Below are 22,673 nucleotides of genomic sequence, written 5' to 3'. Positions count from 1 at the left end.
TTTAATCATGATAATTAGTTGTTTAAAAACTCAAATGCCGAAATTGTGAAAACACTGCCAACGAGCCCCGGTCTCCCCTAATGGTTTTCTCTTCCTTCGTGCAGGCTCAAAAACATTTGGCAGAAATTTCGGCGAAATCCATTCGTGTCGATTACCCTTTATTACGGAGCAGAGACAATATGACTATTTTGAGTGCTTTTGCATCGACAGTAAGCCTTAGAAAACAAAAATGGAAGTAAACGAGGATGAGTAAGAGCTAGAAAAAGAAGGAGACAGGGTTATAAGAGGTAAGACAGAAAGAAAAGATACGGGTTGGTGATAAAAACCCGTGAACATTTTTCGCCGTTGCCTGGTAAAGAAAATAGGGGAGCGAGCGAAAACAAGGGAGAGGAACCACAGGTTGTATCTTTTATGCGCGTCATCCTTTCTCGCGGAAACGATGACAAAAGATTAGACACGAGCGAGACAGAATGACACGTCTCCCGAAGGGAAGCATTGTGAAAAATGATATAGCGTTTTGGTGCATTAAGAAAAAAGTCACAGGACGAAATTTCGTTTGGAAAATTACATCGGGATAAATAAAATAAAGGTGCGTGCTTTTTAACAAAAGACTATATTTTCCAAACATTTTGACGGGGCTTTGATAAATGACAAATTATATTAATTATTAAACACGTGCAATAATACAGCACACAAAAAATTCTATTCGAATATTTTAATATTGAAATATACTTTTACATTCTATATATTTTGTATATCCACAAATGTGTGAGTTACATGCGAGAGAATTACGATTCCTTTTCCATTAAATAACATATCCTGCAGCTGAAATATTAAAATTATTCTAATTACTCTCTAACATAAATCAAAAGGCGTACAAATGAAAATAATCTTCATAAAATATATTTTAGAATTATAATTAGATTACAAAAATTATTGAACATCGATGGGAAACCAAATTTCTCACAGCGGAACGGAATTATTATACGTGTTTTTCCAATGTGAGCGGCGACAATTTAAATTGATGTCGGAACATTAAGATAGTTAAATTCTACATAACCCGAGCGTCATTTGAATTTGAAAAGCTACGATCGTAATGGCGGAAACTTGAGTTCAAGAGACGCGGACGGTGCTTTTAGCTTAAAGTTTCGGCGACTATTGGCATATATATACAAGTGCATGGCACACAGATCCAAAAGTGACATTCGACACGGGTGTACGTATGTGCGTACATGCACGACAACGCGATATTATATTCGATGTCGGCGGAAGAGAACTTTGATGAAGTTTGGCCTGCAGTTGTACCTGGGGGAAGTTTCCAAAAAGCCATTGTATATTCAATGTGTGTGTGGGTGGGTTATGCGCGCGCGGAGCGGTTAGTAATTTTGCCCGATGACAATCTGAATTTCACCGTATTATAATTGAAACACGCACAATACTCGAGCTGCAATCTTCCTGTAACCGTGTATTGTGGATTTATCGCTCGAATCTGATTTCAATTAGAAGTTGGGTATTACGACAACGGCATTGAACGCAAATAATGATCCAGCAGCGCGTACTGCATTTCGCAGGAAATTTTATGAGCAATTTACGCACGAGGAGTTGCTTATTCATTACGTTTTCGAACGCTCGCACGCGGTTTAGTCGCAAATTAATATTCTTTTTTTCTCAAAAATACTGATTAAATTTTTAACATTATGTAATTTTCAACACATTAAAAATAATTATAAATTATTCTGCGTAAATTTTGTTTGAAATATATTTAATTATTCATTAATTCACGTACATAGGCGTCTGAATTGCAGACTTGCTTAAAGAAATTAAAAACAAATCATAAACCGACGCAACTAAATGTCTCAAGGTATGTAAGATGATAAGTTAAATCACAGCGACAGACAAAAGCTTAAAATTTAAGTACCCGCTTTCCGCTGGAATGACTAAGCTTAATGCTGTCTCGTAGATGACAAGGGCTTTTCAGTCGTTTTCGTGCTTGTCGCAGTAGGCTTCAAGTCAAATGATATCTCCAGCTAGTACTGTCTGTATAACGTTAAGATCGCAAAAATTCCATTTTTTGAAATTCTACATTTATAGAATTGATTCTAGATTAAAATTAATTTATTACAACAAATGCAGTTGTGAAATTAATTCTGAATTAAAATTTTAATTTAATATATCTGCATTTGTAAAATAAATAATATTATACGATATGTACAATATATTTAAAAACGATATTGAAAAACACGCATAATAATTCCATTCCGCTGTGAGCGGGTTTCGCGTCGGTGTTCAATAATATTTTGTAATAATTATAATTCTAAAATATATTTTTAATTATATATTTTCTAAAATATATAATTTTAAATATAGAAGATTATTTTTATTTGCACGCCTTTTAATAAAATATGATAATAAACGGACACGGTTGTGATACAAACAAGGAAATAAGATCACTGGTCAACTATTAATACTCACAATAACTACGTAAACTTTCAAAAAGATTGCGCGAAAAGTTCCCTTTTTATTCAGCTAACTTCAGTATTTTATTAGGCCTCATCCACTTTCTCCAAATGGCGACATTAAGAGGTATTTTAAAAGCTTTTCTCTGTTATGAATAAGGCATAAAACGCGAAATAAATAAAATTGACTTACCGCTTGATACTATTCTTAAGTAAAATAAACATTTCTCGAATGACTGCAGCAAAATAGACTTGAAACGAATTTTTGGACAAATTGCACAATGTACAAATTCTTCTAACAAACTTTTCTATTTTTTTTTTAAATAAATGATATTTAACACGGTTCTTCGTGCGAAGAAATTATTTCCATTTAAACGGCGACTAATTGTCCTGCCGCTAATATAGTCAAGACTCAATTGATTTTTAATTTCGAAAGCAGTATAAAATAAATTACTTTTAGAGAGTCTTGCAATTTGATGATCTAGCTTGTTTTCGTCGTCTGTCCGTTTGAGTACCTTTTTAACACTCCCATGTTCTTAAAATTATTTTATAATATTCGTGACAATGCAACCATTTATACCAGACACTTTTGCAAAGTCAATTTTTCTGCTATTTTTTTCTAACATTTTTCTGTCATATTTACGCAGTTTATATATAACTCGAACTACATTTGTTTGTTTATATTATGTATTGGATATATGGCAGAAATGTGTAGTTATTCCAGTTTTCATTTTTGTCGTAAAGATTTTATTTGTAAAGATGTTTCCATTAGTTTGACATTGTTTCTAGTCTTTAGTCTTACAATTAGTAAAAATGTATTTAAAAAAAAGCGCTTATAATTATACGTACAAAATTATATTGTATTTTATGTTTCTTTTAATTTTAACGCACATGTCTCAGAAAAAAATAAACAACATTTTTTAAAAAGTATCTAGTTTCTCAACTTTTGTTAATAGGTGTATATTTCTGTAAAATGTAGGTAGCATGTCAATCATTAATTAATGCTGACTTAGCCTTAGTCGCAAATAGTTAATTGACTCGTCGCGTCCACGTAGTTAATTGAACCAAGTCAATAAACATCATCGTACACACGTCGGCTAAACAGTTCGCTAATGAGAGTAAACAGATACGAGTTAAGTGTCCTACAAGACGATGACGCGGTCATTTCTCACGTAGAAAACAGTATGAAAATGTTTTACTATGTTCTAAAACAACTATAGGTTGGATGAGGTAATCTCAATTCAAATCGAGCGCTAAGGAGCATTATTACCTCGTCTTTAATATAGAGCACGGACAGATAATCACATCAAACAAACATATACAATAGCTAAGTTTGGTATTACCTATCTTTGTTTAGTGCCACGAATATTATTAAACATTTATATTTTATTATTATTACTTATTAGAATATTAAACATTTATTTTGCATTATTATTAAAATTAGATGCTGCTGATAAAACTTCCAATACTATAAATAATTGTTAAGTTACATAAATTTTCTTTTGTTATGTGTTTTATATTTTAATATATTGTTTAATTATAATTAAAAGATTATTTATATTTCTCTATGTAGATAGAATCGCAACTATGTTGCAATACATAAATTCAGCGAAATTCATAGTAATAATAATAATTTAATCTAATAGATTACTCAGCAATTTGAAAGTTGTTTCCGCTGTTAAATATATTTGTATTATCTGCGTACGCGCATGTAGCCATTAAAAGATTAATTTAGTCTAAAGTTTCGACGGGAGGTATTTATAGGAATTTGTTAGAAATTGTGGAAATTCGGGACGAGAAGGATGGCACGCGCGGGATGCCTCTTGTCTCGTGAAATTCGTCCGCGAAATTGGAGAATGGAGGCTGAACGGATAAAAAGGCCGCGATGCGCGAAGATGTGGACTGACGCGGCGCGGTGGAAGCTCGAATCCCGCATTAAACGCTTGAATATTCGACGCAATGTCTCGAAGATATCTTGAGAATTTTCCGTTTCTATCCCGTTATATAGTATATGACGTAAAGTCGGTGACATGTGTGATATAAACTCGCAAAACTGGAAAGTAATAATCTCGACTTAGCATTGAAACGACAGTTTCAATAGTAGATCGTTTTAGACTTTATGAAAAATGTTTATTGTGTCTCCAGCCGTAAAAAGAAAATATTGGAATGACACTTTTCTGAAGATTATGTAGATATATATTATATTGATAGAAAAATTATATTTTTATATTCGTAAAACGCTAAGCGATTTCACACTTTTCTTTAATTTGTAAAATATTTAAGAATTAGAAAATTTAATATGTTTTTGGAAATTTTCAACATAGCATTCGAGCAAGAACTGTTGATACAGATGAAGAAAGCTGATAATAAAGTATTAAACTTATGTAAGATAAATCGCATTAAGTCGCATTAAATTCTCATGATTTTAATGCAAAAGTGACTTTATAGCACTCAAGAGGCATCGAAGACGAAGTGGGTGATGGGTCGTCTTCTTACCGGACGACACTCTCGCGAAAACTTTACCGCTTTCTTCCAGGGACGGCTCTGTATATTTCCTGACATTTAAACTTATTCAGCGTAACTTGCGACGAGCGACGAGACAAGAAAGAGGCAAGAATGTATATCATAGCCGCCGCAACGATAACTTACTTTTTCCCTGCTTGTCCGTCTGATTTCCCCTCGCTTTAGTCTTTATGATTCTCATGAATACCGAATTGTTCCTTTCTTATATCTCGCACTTGAATTTTCTCTTTGTGGCCATGGAAATTGGCTGCGCATCGAGCCGATTGAGCAAAAAAAGAAAGATGCACATCTCTTCATCTCATCTGCTCGAGAAAAGATTATATAACGTTATCTTACAGACTTCGGAATAAGAGGTGAATGATAGAATATGCGCAGACTAGTATTATATAGTTCACGATGATGAAGATTTACGACGTAATACGCGGATATTACATCTTTTGAAACTATTTTATATTTGCGAAACAAGAAATTAGCAAAAAGTTGTCGTATTTTCAAATATATAAAAATTTAGGTAATTTGAATATCGTATTTAATTTTTTTCTAAGTAATTTATTGAAATAAAAGTTTCCTTTTTTAGCGCCACAATTGCTAATATGCGTCTATATTTTCTTTGCAATGTATTTATAAAAACTGATAATTGCAGTTCAAGCAAATTGCAGAATTCGCTCCTACAATATCGTAATTAGCGAACTTGTTGGTCAGCTACCGTGCTCGAGCTGACCTCAGTTTTACCAGTTTTAAGGGGGAAAAAGCAAAGACCGCGGGGGTTACGTCGCGGGAGCACGAGAATAACGAAAGTTTCGCTTCAATTGGGTGAACGTCGACGGTTTCAGGCGACGCCGGAAATCGAGAGAACGTGGTCCGATATCCTTCGTGTTCCTGTTCGATTTAACTTCGAGGACGAAGTTGCGCGTTCACGTTGTCATGAAACTTTATCATCACCGCAACAATAATATTTTTATGTTAGCGGTAGCAACTCCGTTAATCTCAGACGAAGCCGGGCGCGACGCTCAAGAGTTCCAGTGATACTAGTTGAATTATATACAGCGAAATATGTAGAATCATCTTTTTCATTCATCCTTTCGTAATGTCGCAATTTTAACGCGAAATCAATGTAATATTTTAATTGTTATGAATTTTACAATTATATATCTGTTGTAAAATAAACGAAATTCACTACTAAAGTCAACAATGTAACATTTCGAGCAGCATATTTCGAGTCGCAGCGCAAGCGGTTTATATGGTCCGTGTGTCAAAAAACCCAGTTCCATCGATTCTCTGTGTAAATATACTTTTATTCTGCTGACTTCTGATCCTCTGATTCGCTTGCCTATTGATTCACAAAATTCAAATACTATTATGTACTCATGGCGGACAAATATTTTTTTATGAAAGAATTGCTCAATCAAAAATGTCTGATAAGTCACGTTTCAAAGAACAGACCTTTTGTATCTCAAAAATGGTTCGATAAATATTATTTCACGAGCTAATACATATACAATTTACATATAATTACACGTTATACTGAATTTTAGTAATTAGATGTAATTGCACATTGTAAATATCATATAGTGAAAATATAGTGAAAATTATCTATCGCGTAAAGAACTTGGCAATAACTCGCTCGAAATTTTCAAATCACATGAAAAATTTAGATCGCAAGCGCGCGAAGAGTTCTTTTTTTCCATTACACTAAGCCACGTCGCTTTTTTATATTGTTTCAGACATGCATTGGCTCGTTTGCACCTGCATCCTCACGGCGACGACGGTGCTTTCCTGCCGGCAGAGCGAGTTTCAGTGCGCCAACGGGCATTGCGTCGCCCTCAACAAAGTCTGCAACGTTGTCGACGACTGCGGAGATGGGAGCGACGAGACGCGTCCGTGCTCACGTAAGTGAAACTTTTACTTTCGATCTTGCCGCTCGCGGAAGGCTTAAAGGGGGCTTTTAACGCGCCGCGCCGGCAAATGCATATCCACTCGACGAACTAACGTAGAAATTGCGATGGCGCGACAAACGGATCGGAGATTGTTAAAGTTAGTTGGGACATTTCGAAATGTTTATTATTCGTCGTACCAAACGTTGGGAATGATATGAATCTATAGGAGTCGTAAAGAAAGTTCAACAAGCTCTCTATAATTTGGTTAAATATGTTAAAACTTAGGAGAACTTGTCACTTTGACGTATTTTTATGGTAACTGCAATTCATATTAACGGTATACGTAAGTAAAGTTATATTTGCAGTAACAAATCATCCGTTTCTACACTTTAATTAAATTTTTTTTTGCCGTGAACTAATCCAGTTTGTGAGAAGGCATGGGGCCGAATCGCGGATCAAAGGTCCGTTTGCAGCTCGCAATCGCAAGTATTTTGGTCTCAGTTTTCATCGCCGGGGTGTTTTAGGACGGTAATTGATCCCTTCATTGTTCTCTGGCAGGTATAGCTTCGATACTCGCTTCGAAACGTGCCTTGTTGCGATTGCCGGCAAAGGCTGCGCAGGAATTTCTACTTCGTTAGAAACGCCGACCTCTCCGCTTTCTTCCCCCGCGGGGAACGAATCAGTCGATGCCTCGCAACGTGTAAAGACAGAATGAAATTCCAACGATGTTAGGATGTTACAAGAGTAATATTACAACGTAGTGGCGTTCAAAGATAGATCCTGTCGGAAACGTGATATTTCACGCAACGCGATATATTCGCGAATGTCAACATTTTAAACGTTGAATATACATAATACATTTGAATATTGTGGATTAAAAATAAGCGCGTGGGGTGTGTTGAAATCATAGTGACAATTTAATTTGAATATTATAATTGTCGAGTACATATGATTTATTTTGATGATAATTATATTTTCTGCTTTTTTATTGTAACATAATAAAATTGAATCAACATTATTTGTGTTCACATAGAAAATATTAAATTTTAAAATAAGATTAAACTGCAGTCTTTATCGTTATAATATGAATATTTTCTATCCAATATTATTTTTCAATAATAAGAATATATTTTTCTTTATTAAATTATATATAATGCTTTAATGCAAATAATTTATTCTTGTTTACGTATTTATCCTTGTAACGCTGTATAATCTTATTTTAAGATTTATATATATGTCAAAAGCAAAAATATTCTTTAAATCAAAATGTTCTTTTTTTCTGTGAATAGACACGTAGGAATAAAGTTATAATTACAGTAGTAAAATTGGCCGAATAAAAACTTAAAAGCGATCTAAAGCTTTTACATAAAATAGAAATCGCAATTATTTATATTTACAAAATAATCCATTTATGGGTTTATAACATTTGTGCGTGGATTCATATTTATGGCAATAATTTAATATCTCTCTTTGGTTGCAGGCGTTTTCGTGTAAATAGTCTCTGAAAATAAAATTTCGTAGGCAATTAATAAATATTTTATATTTCCATGTGTGACCGCTTTTGTATTGCGACAGATCTTATACAAATGAATTGTAATTGTATTATATAATATATGAGGATCAGAAGTACATTGCGTTTATTAAAATTAACGATGACAAAGAAACGTGCAAATCTCTTTCTCGCCGGTGTGATGAAACCGTCAATGTGGAGAATATATCGATAAACATTTTGCTTAACCGATTTTGTTGTGTCGCAGCGAGCGAAAAAAAGATCAGAAAATGTGTGTATTGTCAATAAAAATACATTGGGACTGAAATGTTGAACTGTCACTTTAACGCAATGTTCCTCACGTTGAGTTGAATTGACGGTAACAGACTAAAAGTTGCAACCTCGCTCTCGCCAGTTGACGCAAATGATTCCTCGACATTTATCTGCGGAATAAATAAATTTTGTCCGTATTAAACAATTATTATAAAGTGGGCCTGTTCGCGCGGAACTGCGTCTGCTGTTGTGCGGTGAAATCCGTGGGATCAGCAATATCACAAAATGAAAATGAGATTGTTTAACGTAATGGCTTACCGTCGTATAATAGAAAAATTGAAGTTAGCGCGAAGTTGGTGAGTACAGCGGCCACTTCATTTCACGAGAATCTACGACGTGCCCAACGAGATGATTCTATACGTAGAAGAGACGCTCCCCTTAGTCAGACCTGCCTGTTATCGACAGATCGTGATAAAATAGAGCAGTTCGCGAGCGGGCAATTCGGTGGCAAAAAAACGGGCTCGTCCCTTAATCGTACGTATACGTGTCCACCTTTCCTCGACATCTAATTTCGAGCGATTTATTTTTCTCCCTCGGCATACCCGTTAAAGGTGCCAACTGCCACGTCTGCCTATCAAAATTTAGGTGTTCATCATTGAAATGATCATCGCAATAATCATTTGTAACTTGTATAAATCATCTTTGTTTAAATGTTAAGTGAACTAAGTTTATAATTCTAGGATCTCTTTCTCTCCGAGAAAATCAGAAGTACCATTAAAGTTTCCAAGAACGAGATTCGAGGAAAATGTTTTACCTTAATGCTTAGTTTGTTGAAGATTTGACAGTGAAAGCCGATGAATGTAACTCGCATGAAAGCATTTTATTAATGCTTTTTAACTTAAGTATTTAATTTGAATTTAACGGTGCCTCAGGCTTATTTGGAAAGCAGTAATCACATTTTCGCCTCGCTGCAGTTTGTCGAAAACTGGGCGGAATTCGTCCGACTGTCAATTACAATTTAAGCAGATGCGTACGGCGTCTGAGAAGGGTCCCGGGTAAATCCCCGACCGGCTCTTCACCCTAAGAAAACCAACCCTCGCCACGCGCGCACAATAAAACGCTCGCCAAAATACACGGCGGACGTTTCCATGGCTGCCCGGAATTTACTGAATACTCCGGCGGGGCCATCAGCGACGTCGTAGTCGTTTAATCTACCAGGGGTTTTTGCCTAAATCCCCACGTGCACGGACGAAATGCCCCTGCCTTGTATATCCCCCTTTCACCTCGGTGGCGCTTGGCTGCAAAACCAGCCAGCCAACCAACCGAGCCGTCCCTTTCCAAAATCCAGCATCGCGCGTATATATGCTTGGCGTATAATTAACCCAAGTTACGAGATGCGTTTATACACGGTGCGTATACACGACGGCATGCGGCACGAGTAGGAAATTACTTCTGGCAACGTGGACATTCCTTTATTTGCGCGAGCGACAATAGGTTCTTCGCCGCGCACGCGGAATGAGAATGCTTCTGATTTCGTTCGCGTCGTTACGTCGAAATGCCTCCTCGTTGATCGATTTTAGATCCCGACTATTCTGCGTTTGTGAAATAATGTGAAAATGAAAACAAATTGAATGCCGTAAACTCCCTGGATTGACAGAATAAATTCTCTAAAGTTAACTCTATAAAAGTCAAAGAGTGAAATATTATTTAAAACAAGTGAAATGCAAATGTAACGAAAAGTGAAAATTGAGCCTGTGCACTTCTAGTAATTTGTCACTCAAAAAGAGTAAAATTGCGTTCTATAATAAGTTTGAGTGAAAGGGCACTCTTTTCGAGTGCAGCGAATTATGTCACTCTACAATTTTGAGTGGAAAATTTTACTCTGGTGGAGTCATTTATCGGTCAATTAGTTAATCGTACGTGATTCACTATAGCTTTAAAGTGAGATTATATCAGTCCGATAAAGTAGCCGGTCTAAAAATTTGAGTGAAAAATTCACTCCTATCTTATGAGTGCCCACATTTACTCTAATTAGAGTGACAACCCTCTCTCTTTTAGAGTGACTATCGCAATCACTTTAATTCTTTAATGTATTAGTGGCGAAACCACTCTATGAGATTTAGAGAGAAAACTTTATCTCGCGTTTATGGAAGGCAATTTTTGTAAAATATAGCGTATAATTCAGTTTGCTGCATTATCTTTATTCATTTTTGATAAATGACTGCACCTGTTATTTATTTTGGCTCTTTGTAAGAAAAATAGCATGGGATATTATCCAAACATGACATTATTACGAGAAGGTCAATTATTTCGCGATTCATAAATCTTATCGTTTATTCGCGTTAATTGATCTATGCGGAGGCACAACCCCGTTACAGGCGGTAAACCTTAAGCAACTTATAAAGACATTAACTCCGTGCAGGGGAGTAATTAACCTAAATTACCACCTGCGGAGTAAGTGCGGAGCGCAATAACAAATGCGTTTCATTGGTGCAAGAACATTCGATTGCAGGAAGCGAATTCTCCTCTCGTTAACATAATATACGCGACATTGCGCGGAGTTAATAAATGTACATTACGAGAGCGTATTAAGTTCCCACTTTCAGTCGAGTAACGCCGAGTTTCGCTGGGACGGAAAGGGTTGCTTGAAGAACGTAGCGAGTTATCTCCTTCGTCGTACGAGGGTGCGAGCGAAACATTCTAGTCACGTATCGGTAAAGCCTAGGTATTGTGCGGACCGGAGAGAAAAATCGTTCTGCAAAAAGAGGTCGCAATGCTCTCGTATATTCGACATCAAAGTTTAGACGAGAAGAGCCGCAATTTTTGGATTATATATCTATAGACTGTAATAATAATAATAATAGTTTTGCTTGTTTGACTGCTTAATTCTCCTATCTTAATTTATAAAATAATTTCCTAAATTAGTTTTTATTATTTTTACCTTTTACTATATTTTTTTACCGTTTTTCTCCTTTACTTACGTAACAAATTAAATTTTTTGGTATGTCTGAAATGCATTACATTGGGTACACGATACAGTTCAGAAGGCAACATAGAATCTATGTGTATAAAATAATATATTCCGCAAGCAACAGAGGAACGATTATTCGGGGTATGACTTGACTGAGAATTTTCTGAATGATATTATCGATTAGAGTCCTCTCACGCGGCGGAAGACGTCGGTTCGACGATTGCACTATTAAATGTCCCATTTATCTTCCTCGTACCTCAATGCGAAACTTTTGAAATAAAATAGCTTGATAGTCGACCTCCCACCGTTACATCGGCTTATAAAAGGACACAATTTCTCTCCCGACTGGAAGCCTCGGCTCCTCGAAAAAGGAAAGGTGCAGGCTCGCCAAAGTTACGACAGGTAATAACAAACTTTCGTATTATTCTTCCTTCTTGCGACACAAATGAAACGCTCGAGCGAGCGGGTTAATTTATATCAATTACACCGGCTGATGCGATTAGATCTGAGGAGGATAACGAAAGAACAAGGAAAAGGGGGCCAGTTAAGAAGTTATCTCCCATATCACATGTTTGATACTTTTTCTACCAATTACTGAAGAAGGCTACGCGTCCATCCAACTGACAACTCCTTTGGAATCTTCTTTCCTATTCTTTCGTTATCTAATTAGGCATCGTTTGCATGAGGAAATAATTTTTTGAACGAATACGTCGGAATATGAAACAATTTCCACAAGACGAGACAAATTGCCTGTTACGAGCGACTTAAAGCCGAAAATATATGCGTGATATACGAAACATGTAATAACGTTTATAAGATGTCGCATTTCTCCTTTCCCGTTCCTAAAATTAATGTTCTTCCGAAATAAAAGGAAATTTGCGTGCCACGAGAGCATTAGACGGAAACACAATAATAATTTCAGAACTAATTAGAAAGCTTGTGAAGCATCGCGGATATTATCGTGCATTATCCGCAGTGTGATTACGCACAAGTCATAATGTTCCGCAAAGCGAGTGCAGAAAGTAGGATTTTAACGAGCTTATTTTTATAAAAGCTCAGTGCTTTTTCTTTTTCCACTACCTGCAGACAGAAGGGGTATAGAGACATGAAGGGTATCTTTTCCTTTCTGTCTTATTTCTCTCACGGTCCCGTTTCTCCCAGCGGAAGTAAGCGGCTGTAACTCGCTCGGCGCTCTCTAGTGAAATTGCGGGAGCCAAAATTGCACGGGGGCACGGTATATATATATATATATATATATATATATATACGCATAAAGGAGACCGAAACTCTCGCGGAGAGTACATAATCGTGACACTCGGTGAGCAAGCATTTATTTATAATACATGCCGCAAAGTTGTCGCCGTTGATATCTACGCGCTGGAGATGCACCTGTACACAAAATGCATATTAGCCATTTAACTTCTTGTAAGAATCCAAAGTTACTTCGGAAGTATACATATAATCGTTGTTAGCTTTATAAGAGTACATAGAGATTGTTAACTCTTCACTAATAATTCCACAAGCAACACAATGAAAGTACGAGCAAATATGCTTTATATATAGTTATATTAGTTTAATTCTTTGTTTTCCATACATTTACAAATGTAATAACAAAAATAATATCTGTCTTGCTTAATTCATCTATAATGTAACAGAACTGAACTTGTGTAATGAAAAATATGTTTTGCTTGATTAATGTAGAATATAACAGAACTTTACTTTTACTTATGTAATGTATAGAATTTTTTAACATATTGAAACTATGTTGGATTATATATAAGAACCAGAGAACTTAAATAATGTTCTTTTTTTTTCTTCAAAATAAAGCGAAGTTAACCTTTGTGCTCTTCGTAAACTTATTGAACTCGAATGCTGAAAAAAGTAAAATTAAAAATTAGAGTCCTAAAATAGTGAAATTAATTGCGTCGAGTATTTGAGATAGGAACATTTTAATACCTGATGCTTTGTCGTCAGACTCATTGTCAGTTTTATTATCCCGTCGCGGAGTAGGTATGTTTCGGGGAAGGAGCCATTTGTGCGTCTTCTTCGGCACAAATTGGCGATATATTGGAAGTCGGAGATAATCTGTAATTACACAGCGATCCCTCGCACAATGATGGCGCACCTACAATAAAGTTTGTGTAATTTATTTACATTTATAACAAATAAATACATCTAATTTTTTCAATTATAAAAGACGAGCAACTTAATTATAATCACAACCTTTTGATACGAAATCCTGATCGAAGGAACTCATATTGCTGTCACAGTATTCGTAATTCGTCGGAAAAAACATATTGCTTGCGGCAACAGTCGGCGGGCACTGAACGGGTTTCGCCATTAACGGCGTAACATTGAAATGTACGGGTTCTATCTTTTTAATCTTCGGAACCGACAGGGCCGAAGATTTCAAATCCATTTCTTTAACAATAGTCGACGGCTGAGGAGTAGTTATTTTATTAATACTTTCCATACTATCCTGCCTTTGAAGTCGCATCCTTTTTGCTTTAATTTCGTCCTGTGTATTCTTCGCGGCGCTATGCTTGAGCGGGCTTTCTTTTGTACGGTAGCTTGGTTGCGTTTTAACGGGCTCCTGCGACTTCTGCGTCTCTTCGTGATGGATCTCTTTCATTTCTACGTCGTTGTCGTCGGCTAAAATCGCTTTTTCAGCACTTGGCTCCGCATTCGATGCTACCGAAGCGGCGCGGGCGGCGCGCGTATCATCTTTTTCCGAAACGATAGTATTTTTCGAATCAGACCTTTCCGTTTCAACTGCGGTAAGCTTGTAATTGTTGTCACGTGTCGCCTCTACGTCCATTCTCTCAGGCGACACCGTAGTGCTCTTGTTTATGCATAACTCCTCCAGGTACAAGGTATTGACGGATATGGTATCTAAAAAGCAAATGACTTTGATATATAGGACAACGCGTATGTATATGCATGTGCCCATAAATAAAGCCCTTGTCCTACATATCTAGGTACAAGGACAAGGAACTAAAAAGTATAAAATGAATTTTCACCGTCGAGAGGCTCGTGAGCCCGTTTCCACTGATCCTGTTGCACTCTCGCGCGCATTTGATTTTGCGCGTACATTTCTCGAAACAGTATATTGATCTTCGGCGGCGCCATTTCCAGCATTTGCTGTTTCCTCTGCCTTTTCTGATCCTCCTTCCTGCGCAATACTTGCAGCTACGAAAAGCGACTAATTAAATACTTACTTATACATTGAATATATGTATATTGAAAAATTATTTTAACGTAGTCTGGATACCTCCGCTTCGATTGACTGAAACTCTTTCCTGTGATATTTTACATTCACTTTTAGCTTCACCAATTTCTGCTCTAATTTCAAACGCTCTAACATCATAGTGACGAATTCGATTATCCTGCAGCGCGTGCGGATCCAGTTGACACGTCGCCTCTGCTTGACAATCGTTATCATCTCCGCTTTCTTGTAAGACATGACTATATGTTCGATTTTAAGCTTCTCTAAATTGTTCTTGGCCGCGTTCCTGGCCTTTGCCAGTGGAAATTCCTCGTATACATCCTGCTCGTGAACATTTATTTGATTAAATGTTGAAATTGCACGAGTAAACACGAGACTTAATACTTACGCGATACTCGTGCCATGTTTTCTTGTATTCGGCTACGATGTCTTGATACTCTTGCGATCTCAGTTGAATCAGCTTGTATTGATCATCGGCATTTGCTTTCATAGTTTCTAAAGAGTCCGAGACTTCGTTGATGCTTATATATAACCTGTATGACGCAACAAAATTCCGATACGTAAATTCAAGAAGAATGCAGTATAAAAATATAAAAATGTTAATCGCCAAGATTAGATAATTATTTCGTGTACTTTGTTAAAGTCTCGCTTAATATCAGTTTAATCTTGTTCATCTGCGTGATCTTTCCCTTAAGTTCCTTTCTTCTGTTCAGTTCGCTACGCATCGTCACCTTCAGTTGTTTTATTTCCTCCATATTGGCTAGAAATTATCAACAACATTCTTTTCTCAGCAAGTAGTAGTAAAAGAAAATCGAAAAATCGATAGGTAAAAACGTAAGAGTAATTGCATGAGAATGTCTTTCCTTCCCACTCAAGTTTTACATTTCATTGGAGTGCTACGTCACACTTTACTTACCGTCGAGATTTCCCTTGACTGCCGCAATTTCCATTTTTAAACAGGTTTCTAGCACTTTTACAAATTGAGGATCGTCGTGACTCTCCTGATTATCCATATCTATTATTTTTTTCGTCGAAAATTACTTTTGTGCGATGCGACGCGATACGTGCGTACACCTTGAAGCGACGCTATTTTTTTGAATGGTCTGAAGTTGTATGCAATCGAGGAACAAGTGTCGCACTTAGCAGGGGCGAATGGTGACTTTTCGGGCCTGCTGCTTTAATACTATTTCAGGGATCTTTTTTCGGAAAGAACAAAAAATTGCAATAACGTCAAAAAAGGACAAAAAAATTACTATAAAAACTAATTTTTCTATCATAACTCACAATCGTTTTCTCATTATTTTGATGTCACTATAATTTTATCTGTTTCATCTAGACAACAGCTTATAATAATATTTAAACATTAATAAATATACAATTTGAATAAAATGTACTTATAATAATTAAGTAATATTTATAAAAACTATATAGACGGTTTAAAGTTTTACCAAAATAATTAAATTAAATTTATAAGAATAAACTAACTATATACAAGATCTCACACACAGGGAAATTGCTGAAACCAATTAGCTTTTATTCTGTAATGCATACGGATCGGGAAAAATGAAAAATATTGAGAAAAATAAAATTGCGTTTAATAGAAGACATTTGGCAGTTTTATTATAATATTAAGTATAATGGAAAATTTTTACTTAATTTTACTTGATTTTATAAAAAGTAGCAAAAATCAGATATTCTATTAATATGTACGTGTTTTCAAAGTGCGCCCCGTTACTATTTCAACAAAAATCAATTGTTTTAAACTGCATAAAACTTTGTGTAAACAATCATTTATTACACCATTAATCACTTTTAAAAATTGATTTTTGTTTAAATAGTAACGGTGCATCCTTTAAAAACATATATTAGAATGTCTGTGATTTTTGCTACGTTTTATAAAATCAAATAAAATTAAGTAAAAATTTTCCATTATAGTATACTCAAATAAGTATACTGCCAAATGCCTTCTATTAAACGCAATTTTATTTCTTCCAACACCTGTATGCGTTACAGAATAATAGTTAATTAGTTTCAGCAACTTTCCGTGGGACACCCGTATATATGTATATAAACACTCATAGTATATATAAGTAGTTACACACATAATATATATAAAACATAGATATAAAAAGACAAAAGCAAAACCTTTTAAATTTAAAAGCAAAAGCTTGTAAATTTTTAATTTTCTTCTGCAATTTGCGTTTATATATTTTTTTATGGCTTTCTTTTATAAGTGACATCTCTTGTGATGTTAATTTCTATTGAAATAATTGATAAATAGACCAGTATTTTATCTCTTATTATAGATTTGTATACACTCATAAGTGTTGGTTCGGTAATTGTCGTTGTTTGGAGATTCCCTTCTCGTTGCAGCCCTGTTGCTTACATATAAACCCGCCCCTAGCGATTAGCATGGTATGCGGTATAATCGCGTATTAATCCGCGACAGTAAATTTGATCATTCTAATACAATTGTAAGAAAGAATGGAAAGTGCAGAGAATCTTAATTTATCTAAAAGATATTTGAGTTCTTACCAGTGATAAAAGTTACCGAGTGCTTTGCAAGCATTACTTAGCTGCAACGGCGAATCGGAGGAATGGACGCGGCGGAAGTTGGTTATTTAGTTGTTCGCTGTTGGCTCCTACTCGCGACACTTTCAGCGGCTAACTTGTCACGGAACTCGCAAGTTTCCACGAAAACGTGTACCATAAACACGCGTCTACTCACCAGAGGTGAAAGAAAAACGAAAAGACAGAGAGAGAGAGAGAGAGAGAGAAACTTGGCCGTATAACGTTTCCCTCGTCTCGCCTTCGCGCCGCAAAAATTACGATAGTTTCGGCGGACGGCGGCGTTTAGTTTGGTTTACTCGCCGCGAAAGTTCGATTGTTTGCCAAACGATCGTAACTTCAGACTGGGCTTCGTTAAAAGCGGGACCGACCCCGCGCCAGGCCATACATATATCCCTGCGGTATGCTTTGGCACAAATGTGGCTCCCGCCGATTACGAGAAGGGACGACGCCGATGACCACGAGTGCAAAGCGAAGATAGCGAACGAAGCGAAAAATACGGCCGAACTGATCATAAATCCGGACGAATTTTGTAATATTTAATATTTAGCGTCGTCGTTCTTTAGGAATAGCGAAGCCCACTTGATGGTTGCCAAAAGAATAGAAATATCTAAAAATGTGACACTTGTGATAAACAATTATCACGTTGCGCTGAGAAATAAAAATACAGGTACTTCAAAAGTAACAATTTTTTAGCGAAATATCCTACATATCAAATACAAATTAATGGAATGATAAAAGTGATGCATGCATCAATCGAAATTTTATGATTTTTTCCGCCGTTCAATAGGAACCCTTCAACAAACTATGATTAATAAATCCATCAGCATATAAAATCGACAGAATATCCAATAGTTTAAAAGGACAGATGAAAATTTGGTAGCAATTCTGAAATGATATTGGGTGATTTATCTACTTGGTTGCCAAGAAGATAAAAATATCTAAAAATGACATTTGTGACAAACAATTATCACACTGCGTTGAGAAATAAAAATGCAGGTACTTTAAAAGTAACTATACATATATTTTAGCGAAATATCCTATATATCAAAGATAAATTAATGGAATAATAAAAGTGATGCATGCGTCGATCGAAATTTTATGATTCTTTTCGCTCCGCCGTGCCATTCAATAGGAACCCTTCAACAAACTATAATTAATAAATCCATCAGCATATAAAATCGACAGAATATCCAATGGTTTAGATGGATAGAGATGAAAATTTGATAGCAATTCTGAACGGTGATGTAAAAGGAAAGACTTCAAAAGGTAGAAACATGTTGCATTGTCATTATTTGACAAAGCAACAAACACAATTTTGTTTAAATTGAAATACGTATTAATCTCCGATATTTAACTTTCACATAGAAGTCTGTCAATAAATATTTAATGTTTACCTGTAGCTTTATATAAATTATAAATTAATTATTTGGTTAAATTAATTTTATACTTCAAACAACAGATGAAAAAATGCATCGAGAGATCTCAAATGTTTCCTATAAAAAATGCTTTTCATTTATCTGATTTGTAGATTGAAACTTAAGTGTGTACTATAATGGATTAATCATCTGTAATAGAGTATCATCACAGTGATAGTAAAATAATCACTTAAATTGTCTCGACCACGAGACCATTGATCCGATCGCGCATCCCTTTGTCAATGGCGGGAGGTACACAGGAGAAACCAGCCGCGTGGTTTGCAAGTTAATGGAAGTGAGTGACAGCCGATCAACTTATCGGCTCCGAAAATTGATATCCGACGCGCCGCGTATTCACCCGTGTCGCCTGTATTTCCATCGGAAAAATATAAGTAAAGATTCGAGCTGGAGTGCTGGCTCGTCGACGAGGGATGTCCGGGGAACACGGCACGCTGGCTGTCGGCCAACCCAGTCCGCATTTGGGTCAAACTGACCCGCGCCGCCACCCTCCGACGGATCCCGCATCGCCTCTTCACCTCCGCATCTCCCCCTGCGGGGGTAGAGATGGCTGCACGATGGCTGTTCCTCTCCTGCACAGCGCCGGGCGACCTAGTCGGTGCAGCCTCCCCGCTGCTTTTACGTCCGGACACGCGGTGCACTCTCTCTCTCTTTCTCTGACAAGGCGCACTTCATCGTGGAAGATTTGTAAACGCGCCGAGTGGCGACTGCACGAATAATCTGGAGGAGCTTTCGGTCGAATCGACAATTCGTGGAAACAGAAAGTCGACTTTTTGGAGACATTCGGGGTGTATTATGTCTCTGCTGATATCCAAAGACCTCTATACCGTAACTATAGTACGTGAAAATATATCTGTATCTTAGAGGTAAAGAATCGTATCTTTATTATTAGAAATTTAGAGAAAACAAGATTTAAAGTTTATTATTTCTATGAAAATTTCCGATTTTTTAAAAAATTGTATCTTACGAACTAATATATAATAATGGACATGAGACTCTTTACCATTATAAAATTTAAACTTCAGGTACATTGGAAAAAGTATTAACTCTAATTTTGACAAAGATTGGAGGTACGATTCTTCATCTCTAAGACATCAGATATATATTTTGATTTTATTATTTTATTTACAATTTATGGATTTATATTACATTATAAATGGAGAACAAATTAAATAACACATTTAGCTAATGCATGGGCACGGAGATAGGAACTACTATTTTACGTAACTCCACATGCACCAGAAGCTGTTAAAGTTCCCGGCATAATTTATGGCGCGATTATTTCATCGCCAGCTTCTACTCCCTTTTGAGACTAATGGAAATCGTACTGTGGAAAGCGTGAGCAGAACCCATAAAGAACTTGCTGTCTATACCGCGCCCATGAATGGCCGAGGTTATCAATGTTAAAATTGATTATCATCGAACAGAGTAACGTCTCTGGTCAGGCGATCTCTCTCTCTCTCTCTCTCTCTCTCTCTCTCTCTCTCTCTCTCTCTCTCTCTCTCTCTCTCTCTCTCTCTCTCTCTCTCTCTCTCTCTCTCTCTCTCTCTCTCTCTCTCTCTCTCTCTCTCTCTCTCTCTGTATTTGTTGCCTCGCAGGGAGTAATTTACTAAGTTAAGAAACAGAAAGAGAGATCCAAGGAATGTCTGAAAGGCATCTATAATGCACCTCAGGGCGTGTATATTCTTTTCTTTAGAGTTGTTTTTTATAATTACAGAGCGGGATCTTCAAGGGGATGAAACATTTGTTACGTAATTATAGAGAAAAGGCTTTTTATACTGAGTATATTTAAGCATAACTGAAAGCGACCGTACGTACATATATTTATTTATGATACTATTCCTATGAAAATATCTTGATTTCTAAGACCTTCAGATTCCCTGCAAACAACTTGCTCGGATGCATTCGCACGATTCATCCTGCGAATCGGTTTTCTTGAGGGAAATTCTGCTGGAAGCGCGCGGAGAGATTTATTCGCGATGCGCAGGCAGACACGTACGATAACAAAATATCGGAATTATGAATCTTTCATGGACGGCGATGCTGCCGCCCGCCCCGACGAAATTGAAACGGGACCGAAGTGCTACAATAAAAAGCGGCTCGACTCGAAATGGCATTCCTTTCACAGCTGCGCCAATAATTGATCGCCCAGAACGTAGATGAATGTCTATTGACGTTACACGAAAACGCAGGATAAATACCTACCGTGTTGCGAACGGTCGAACCAGCGAATATCTGCAAGATCGATTTTGCCTTCCCGACCGCAGATAGAGAGAATAGTATAGGCACAGTTGTGTGTGCATGTATATCGCGTATCTTCCACGAAGTAGTTTATCCATCTACGGAGAAGCTCTAACTCGTTTACATCGTGCAACGAATAATTTCTGTCGTAGGAGACCCTTTAAGCGGGCAACACACGTGAACAACACACGTAGATTTTATAAATGGATAAAAGTTTTCAATGGAGGGAACGAGGTAGAAGGGCCGCGTGGAACTTGGCGCAACGGAAACGGGAAAGTAGGTCTCATGGAAACCGCTGATTAATCTTTCACGGCGTCTCTTTCACGCCTCGCTGAGAATAGAGGGTAATTTTGTTATTCCGTAAAAATACTCTGTCGGCGTTTGTAATTTGTTTTGTCAGGAAGGAGTCCGTCCGTAATCAGATCAGTCAGTGTAAAGTAAATAAAACGACTATACCGTCGTTCGTCTTACTTTACATTCGTTTCTACTGAGAGAGCTTCGAAAGTAAATTAATAATTTAATAATTATTTTCACAGCTCTCTCACTCACAATAAGAGAAATGCATTAATAAATAATTATTACCCAAAAAATATGTACAGTTGCTAAAAGGAAATATCCTTAATTCTCTTACTGATAATTTCTTACGTAAATTAATTCTATCGTTATTACAGTATATAAAGCAACAGTACACTTTTTTAGCTTTCTCAATTTAGATTGCATTCAACGCTTTTCTGTTTGTTATCGTAGAATGCAATTATATTTGTAAAATGATTAAAAGAACATTTATTATCACATTTAAGGTATATATATATCTCAGATTTGCATTCTTCGGTAAAAAAGTTACAGCTTTTATTGAGTACAAAGTAGAAAGTGGACTGCGAAAACTTGCAGTTAATTTCCTCTTTCGTCATCTGTTTTATTTCGTTCAACTCTCTTCATTATCTATTTTTTTTTATGCTACCGGTAAGTAAAATCAATACATCTGCAGCATGCAGCTGTATAAAGCTGAAGAACGAACGGCCCCGAGACTGTAAAAGCTTCCCTTCGCTCTGTTAATTTTTATGTCGCGCGAATCGTTGCACTTCCGGGCGAATAAAACTTCGGGCGGAAAACAGTTTTGGACTAGAAATAAATTCATGGCTCTCTTTGAGACATATTTTGAAGTCCCCTTATATATACGAGGAAAGACTGGCTCTCTCTCTCTCTCTCTTTCTCCCCCCCCCCCCTGATCATCAATCTCTCGCAACATCATATCGCGCCGATTTTATGGAGATAAAAAAAGAGTATAAAAAATAACAACGCGAGACTGACGCGAACAGGGTGAAGCTAGATGAACGAGCGAGAGAAAGTAGGGCAATTTACATAGAGCGTGCGATCAAAGTTCTCTCTGATTGTGAGCATCCAGCGATTGAATATAATCAGTGAAAATGGCGGGATAGAAATCCAGCGATGTCAGCGACTTTGAAAAATATTACTTATCCCTATATCGACACAGCGCGCATGTATGTGCTCCTCTTTATTAGCTGTAGCGCAAATTAATTATTAGCGATAAATCTAACTCGGTTATTCTATCGACGAAATGTCGTTGTCTTCGTATTAACGGAAGTGCCCGA

The 22,673-nt window shown here is 36.6% G+C and overlaps 2 protein-coding genes across 4 annotated transcripts in view; one reads left to right on the top strand and one right to left on the bottom strand.

Annotated features, from left to right (window-relative positions):
* LOC139822677 (uncharacterized) overlaps window positions 1-22,673 on the top strand; it is a 190,867-nt gene that overhangs the window by 134,043 nt on the left and 34,151 nt on the right. For all 3 annotated transcript variants that reach the window (XM_071794619.1, XM_071794616.1, XM_071794618.1), the window contains one exon: window positions 6,704-6,868. In XM_071794619.1, the coding sequence (XP_071650720.1) occupies window positions 6,704-6,868 (165 nt within the window). The remainder of the gene's footprint in view (window positions 1-6,703; window positions 6,869-22,673) is intronic.
* On the bottom strand, window positions 13,227-16,383 carry LOC139822964 (uncharacterized). Its single transcript, XM_071795179.1, has 8 exons — window positions 15,732-16,383; window positions 15,449-15,575; window positions 15,204-15,348; window positions 14,861-15,136; window positions 14,610-14,778; window positions 13,813-14,481; window positions 13,546-13,714; window positions 13,227-13,461 (listed from the first exon to the last, which is right to left on the bottom strand). Exons 1-7 carry the CDS (start codon window positions 15,826-15,828, stop codon window positions 13,581-13,583), a joined length of 1,617 nt encoding a protein of 538 aa, XP_071651280.1. The 5' UTR covers window positions 15,829-16,383; the 3' UTR covers window positions 13,227-13,461; window positions 13,546-13,580.

This window comes from Temnothorax longispinosus, chromosome 12 (genome assembly GCF_030848805.1).
Source record: "Temnothorax longispinosus isolate EJ_2023e chromosome 12, Tlon_JGU_v1, whole genome shotgun sequence".
Classification (NCBI taxonomy): domain Eukaryota; kingdom Metazoa; phylum Arthropoda; class Insecta; order Hymenoptera; family Formicidae; genus Temnothorax; species Temnothorax longispinosus.
Note: the sequence above shows the minus strand (reverse complement) of the source record. Positions and strands in the feature narration are given on the sequence as shown.

Excerpts from the sequence above, each read along its gene's own strand:
- LOC139822964 (XM_071795179.1), bottom strand. The coding sequence starts at position 15,828 with ATGGATAATCAGGAGAGTCACGACGATCCTCAATTTGTAAAAGTGCTA. Across the intron at positions 15,137-15,203 it reads AAACATGGCACGAGTATCGC|GATGTATACGAGGAATTTCC; the intron begins GTAAGTATTAAG and ends GTTCACGAGCAG. Across the intron at positions 14,779-14,860 it reads TTCAGTCAATCGAAGCGGAG|CTGCAAGTATTGCGCAGGAA; the intron begins GTATCCAGACTA and ends CGCTTTTCGTAG.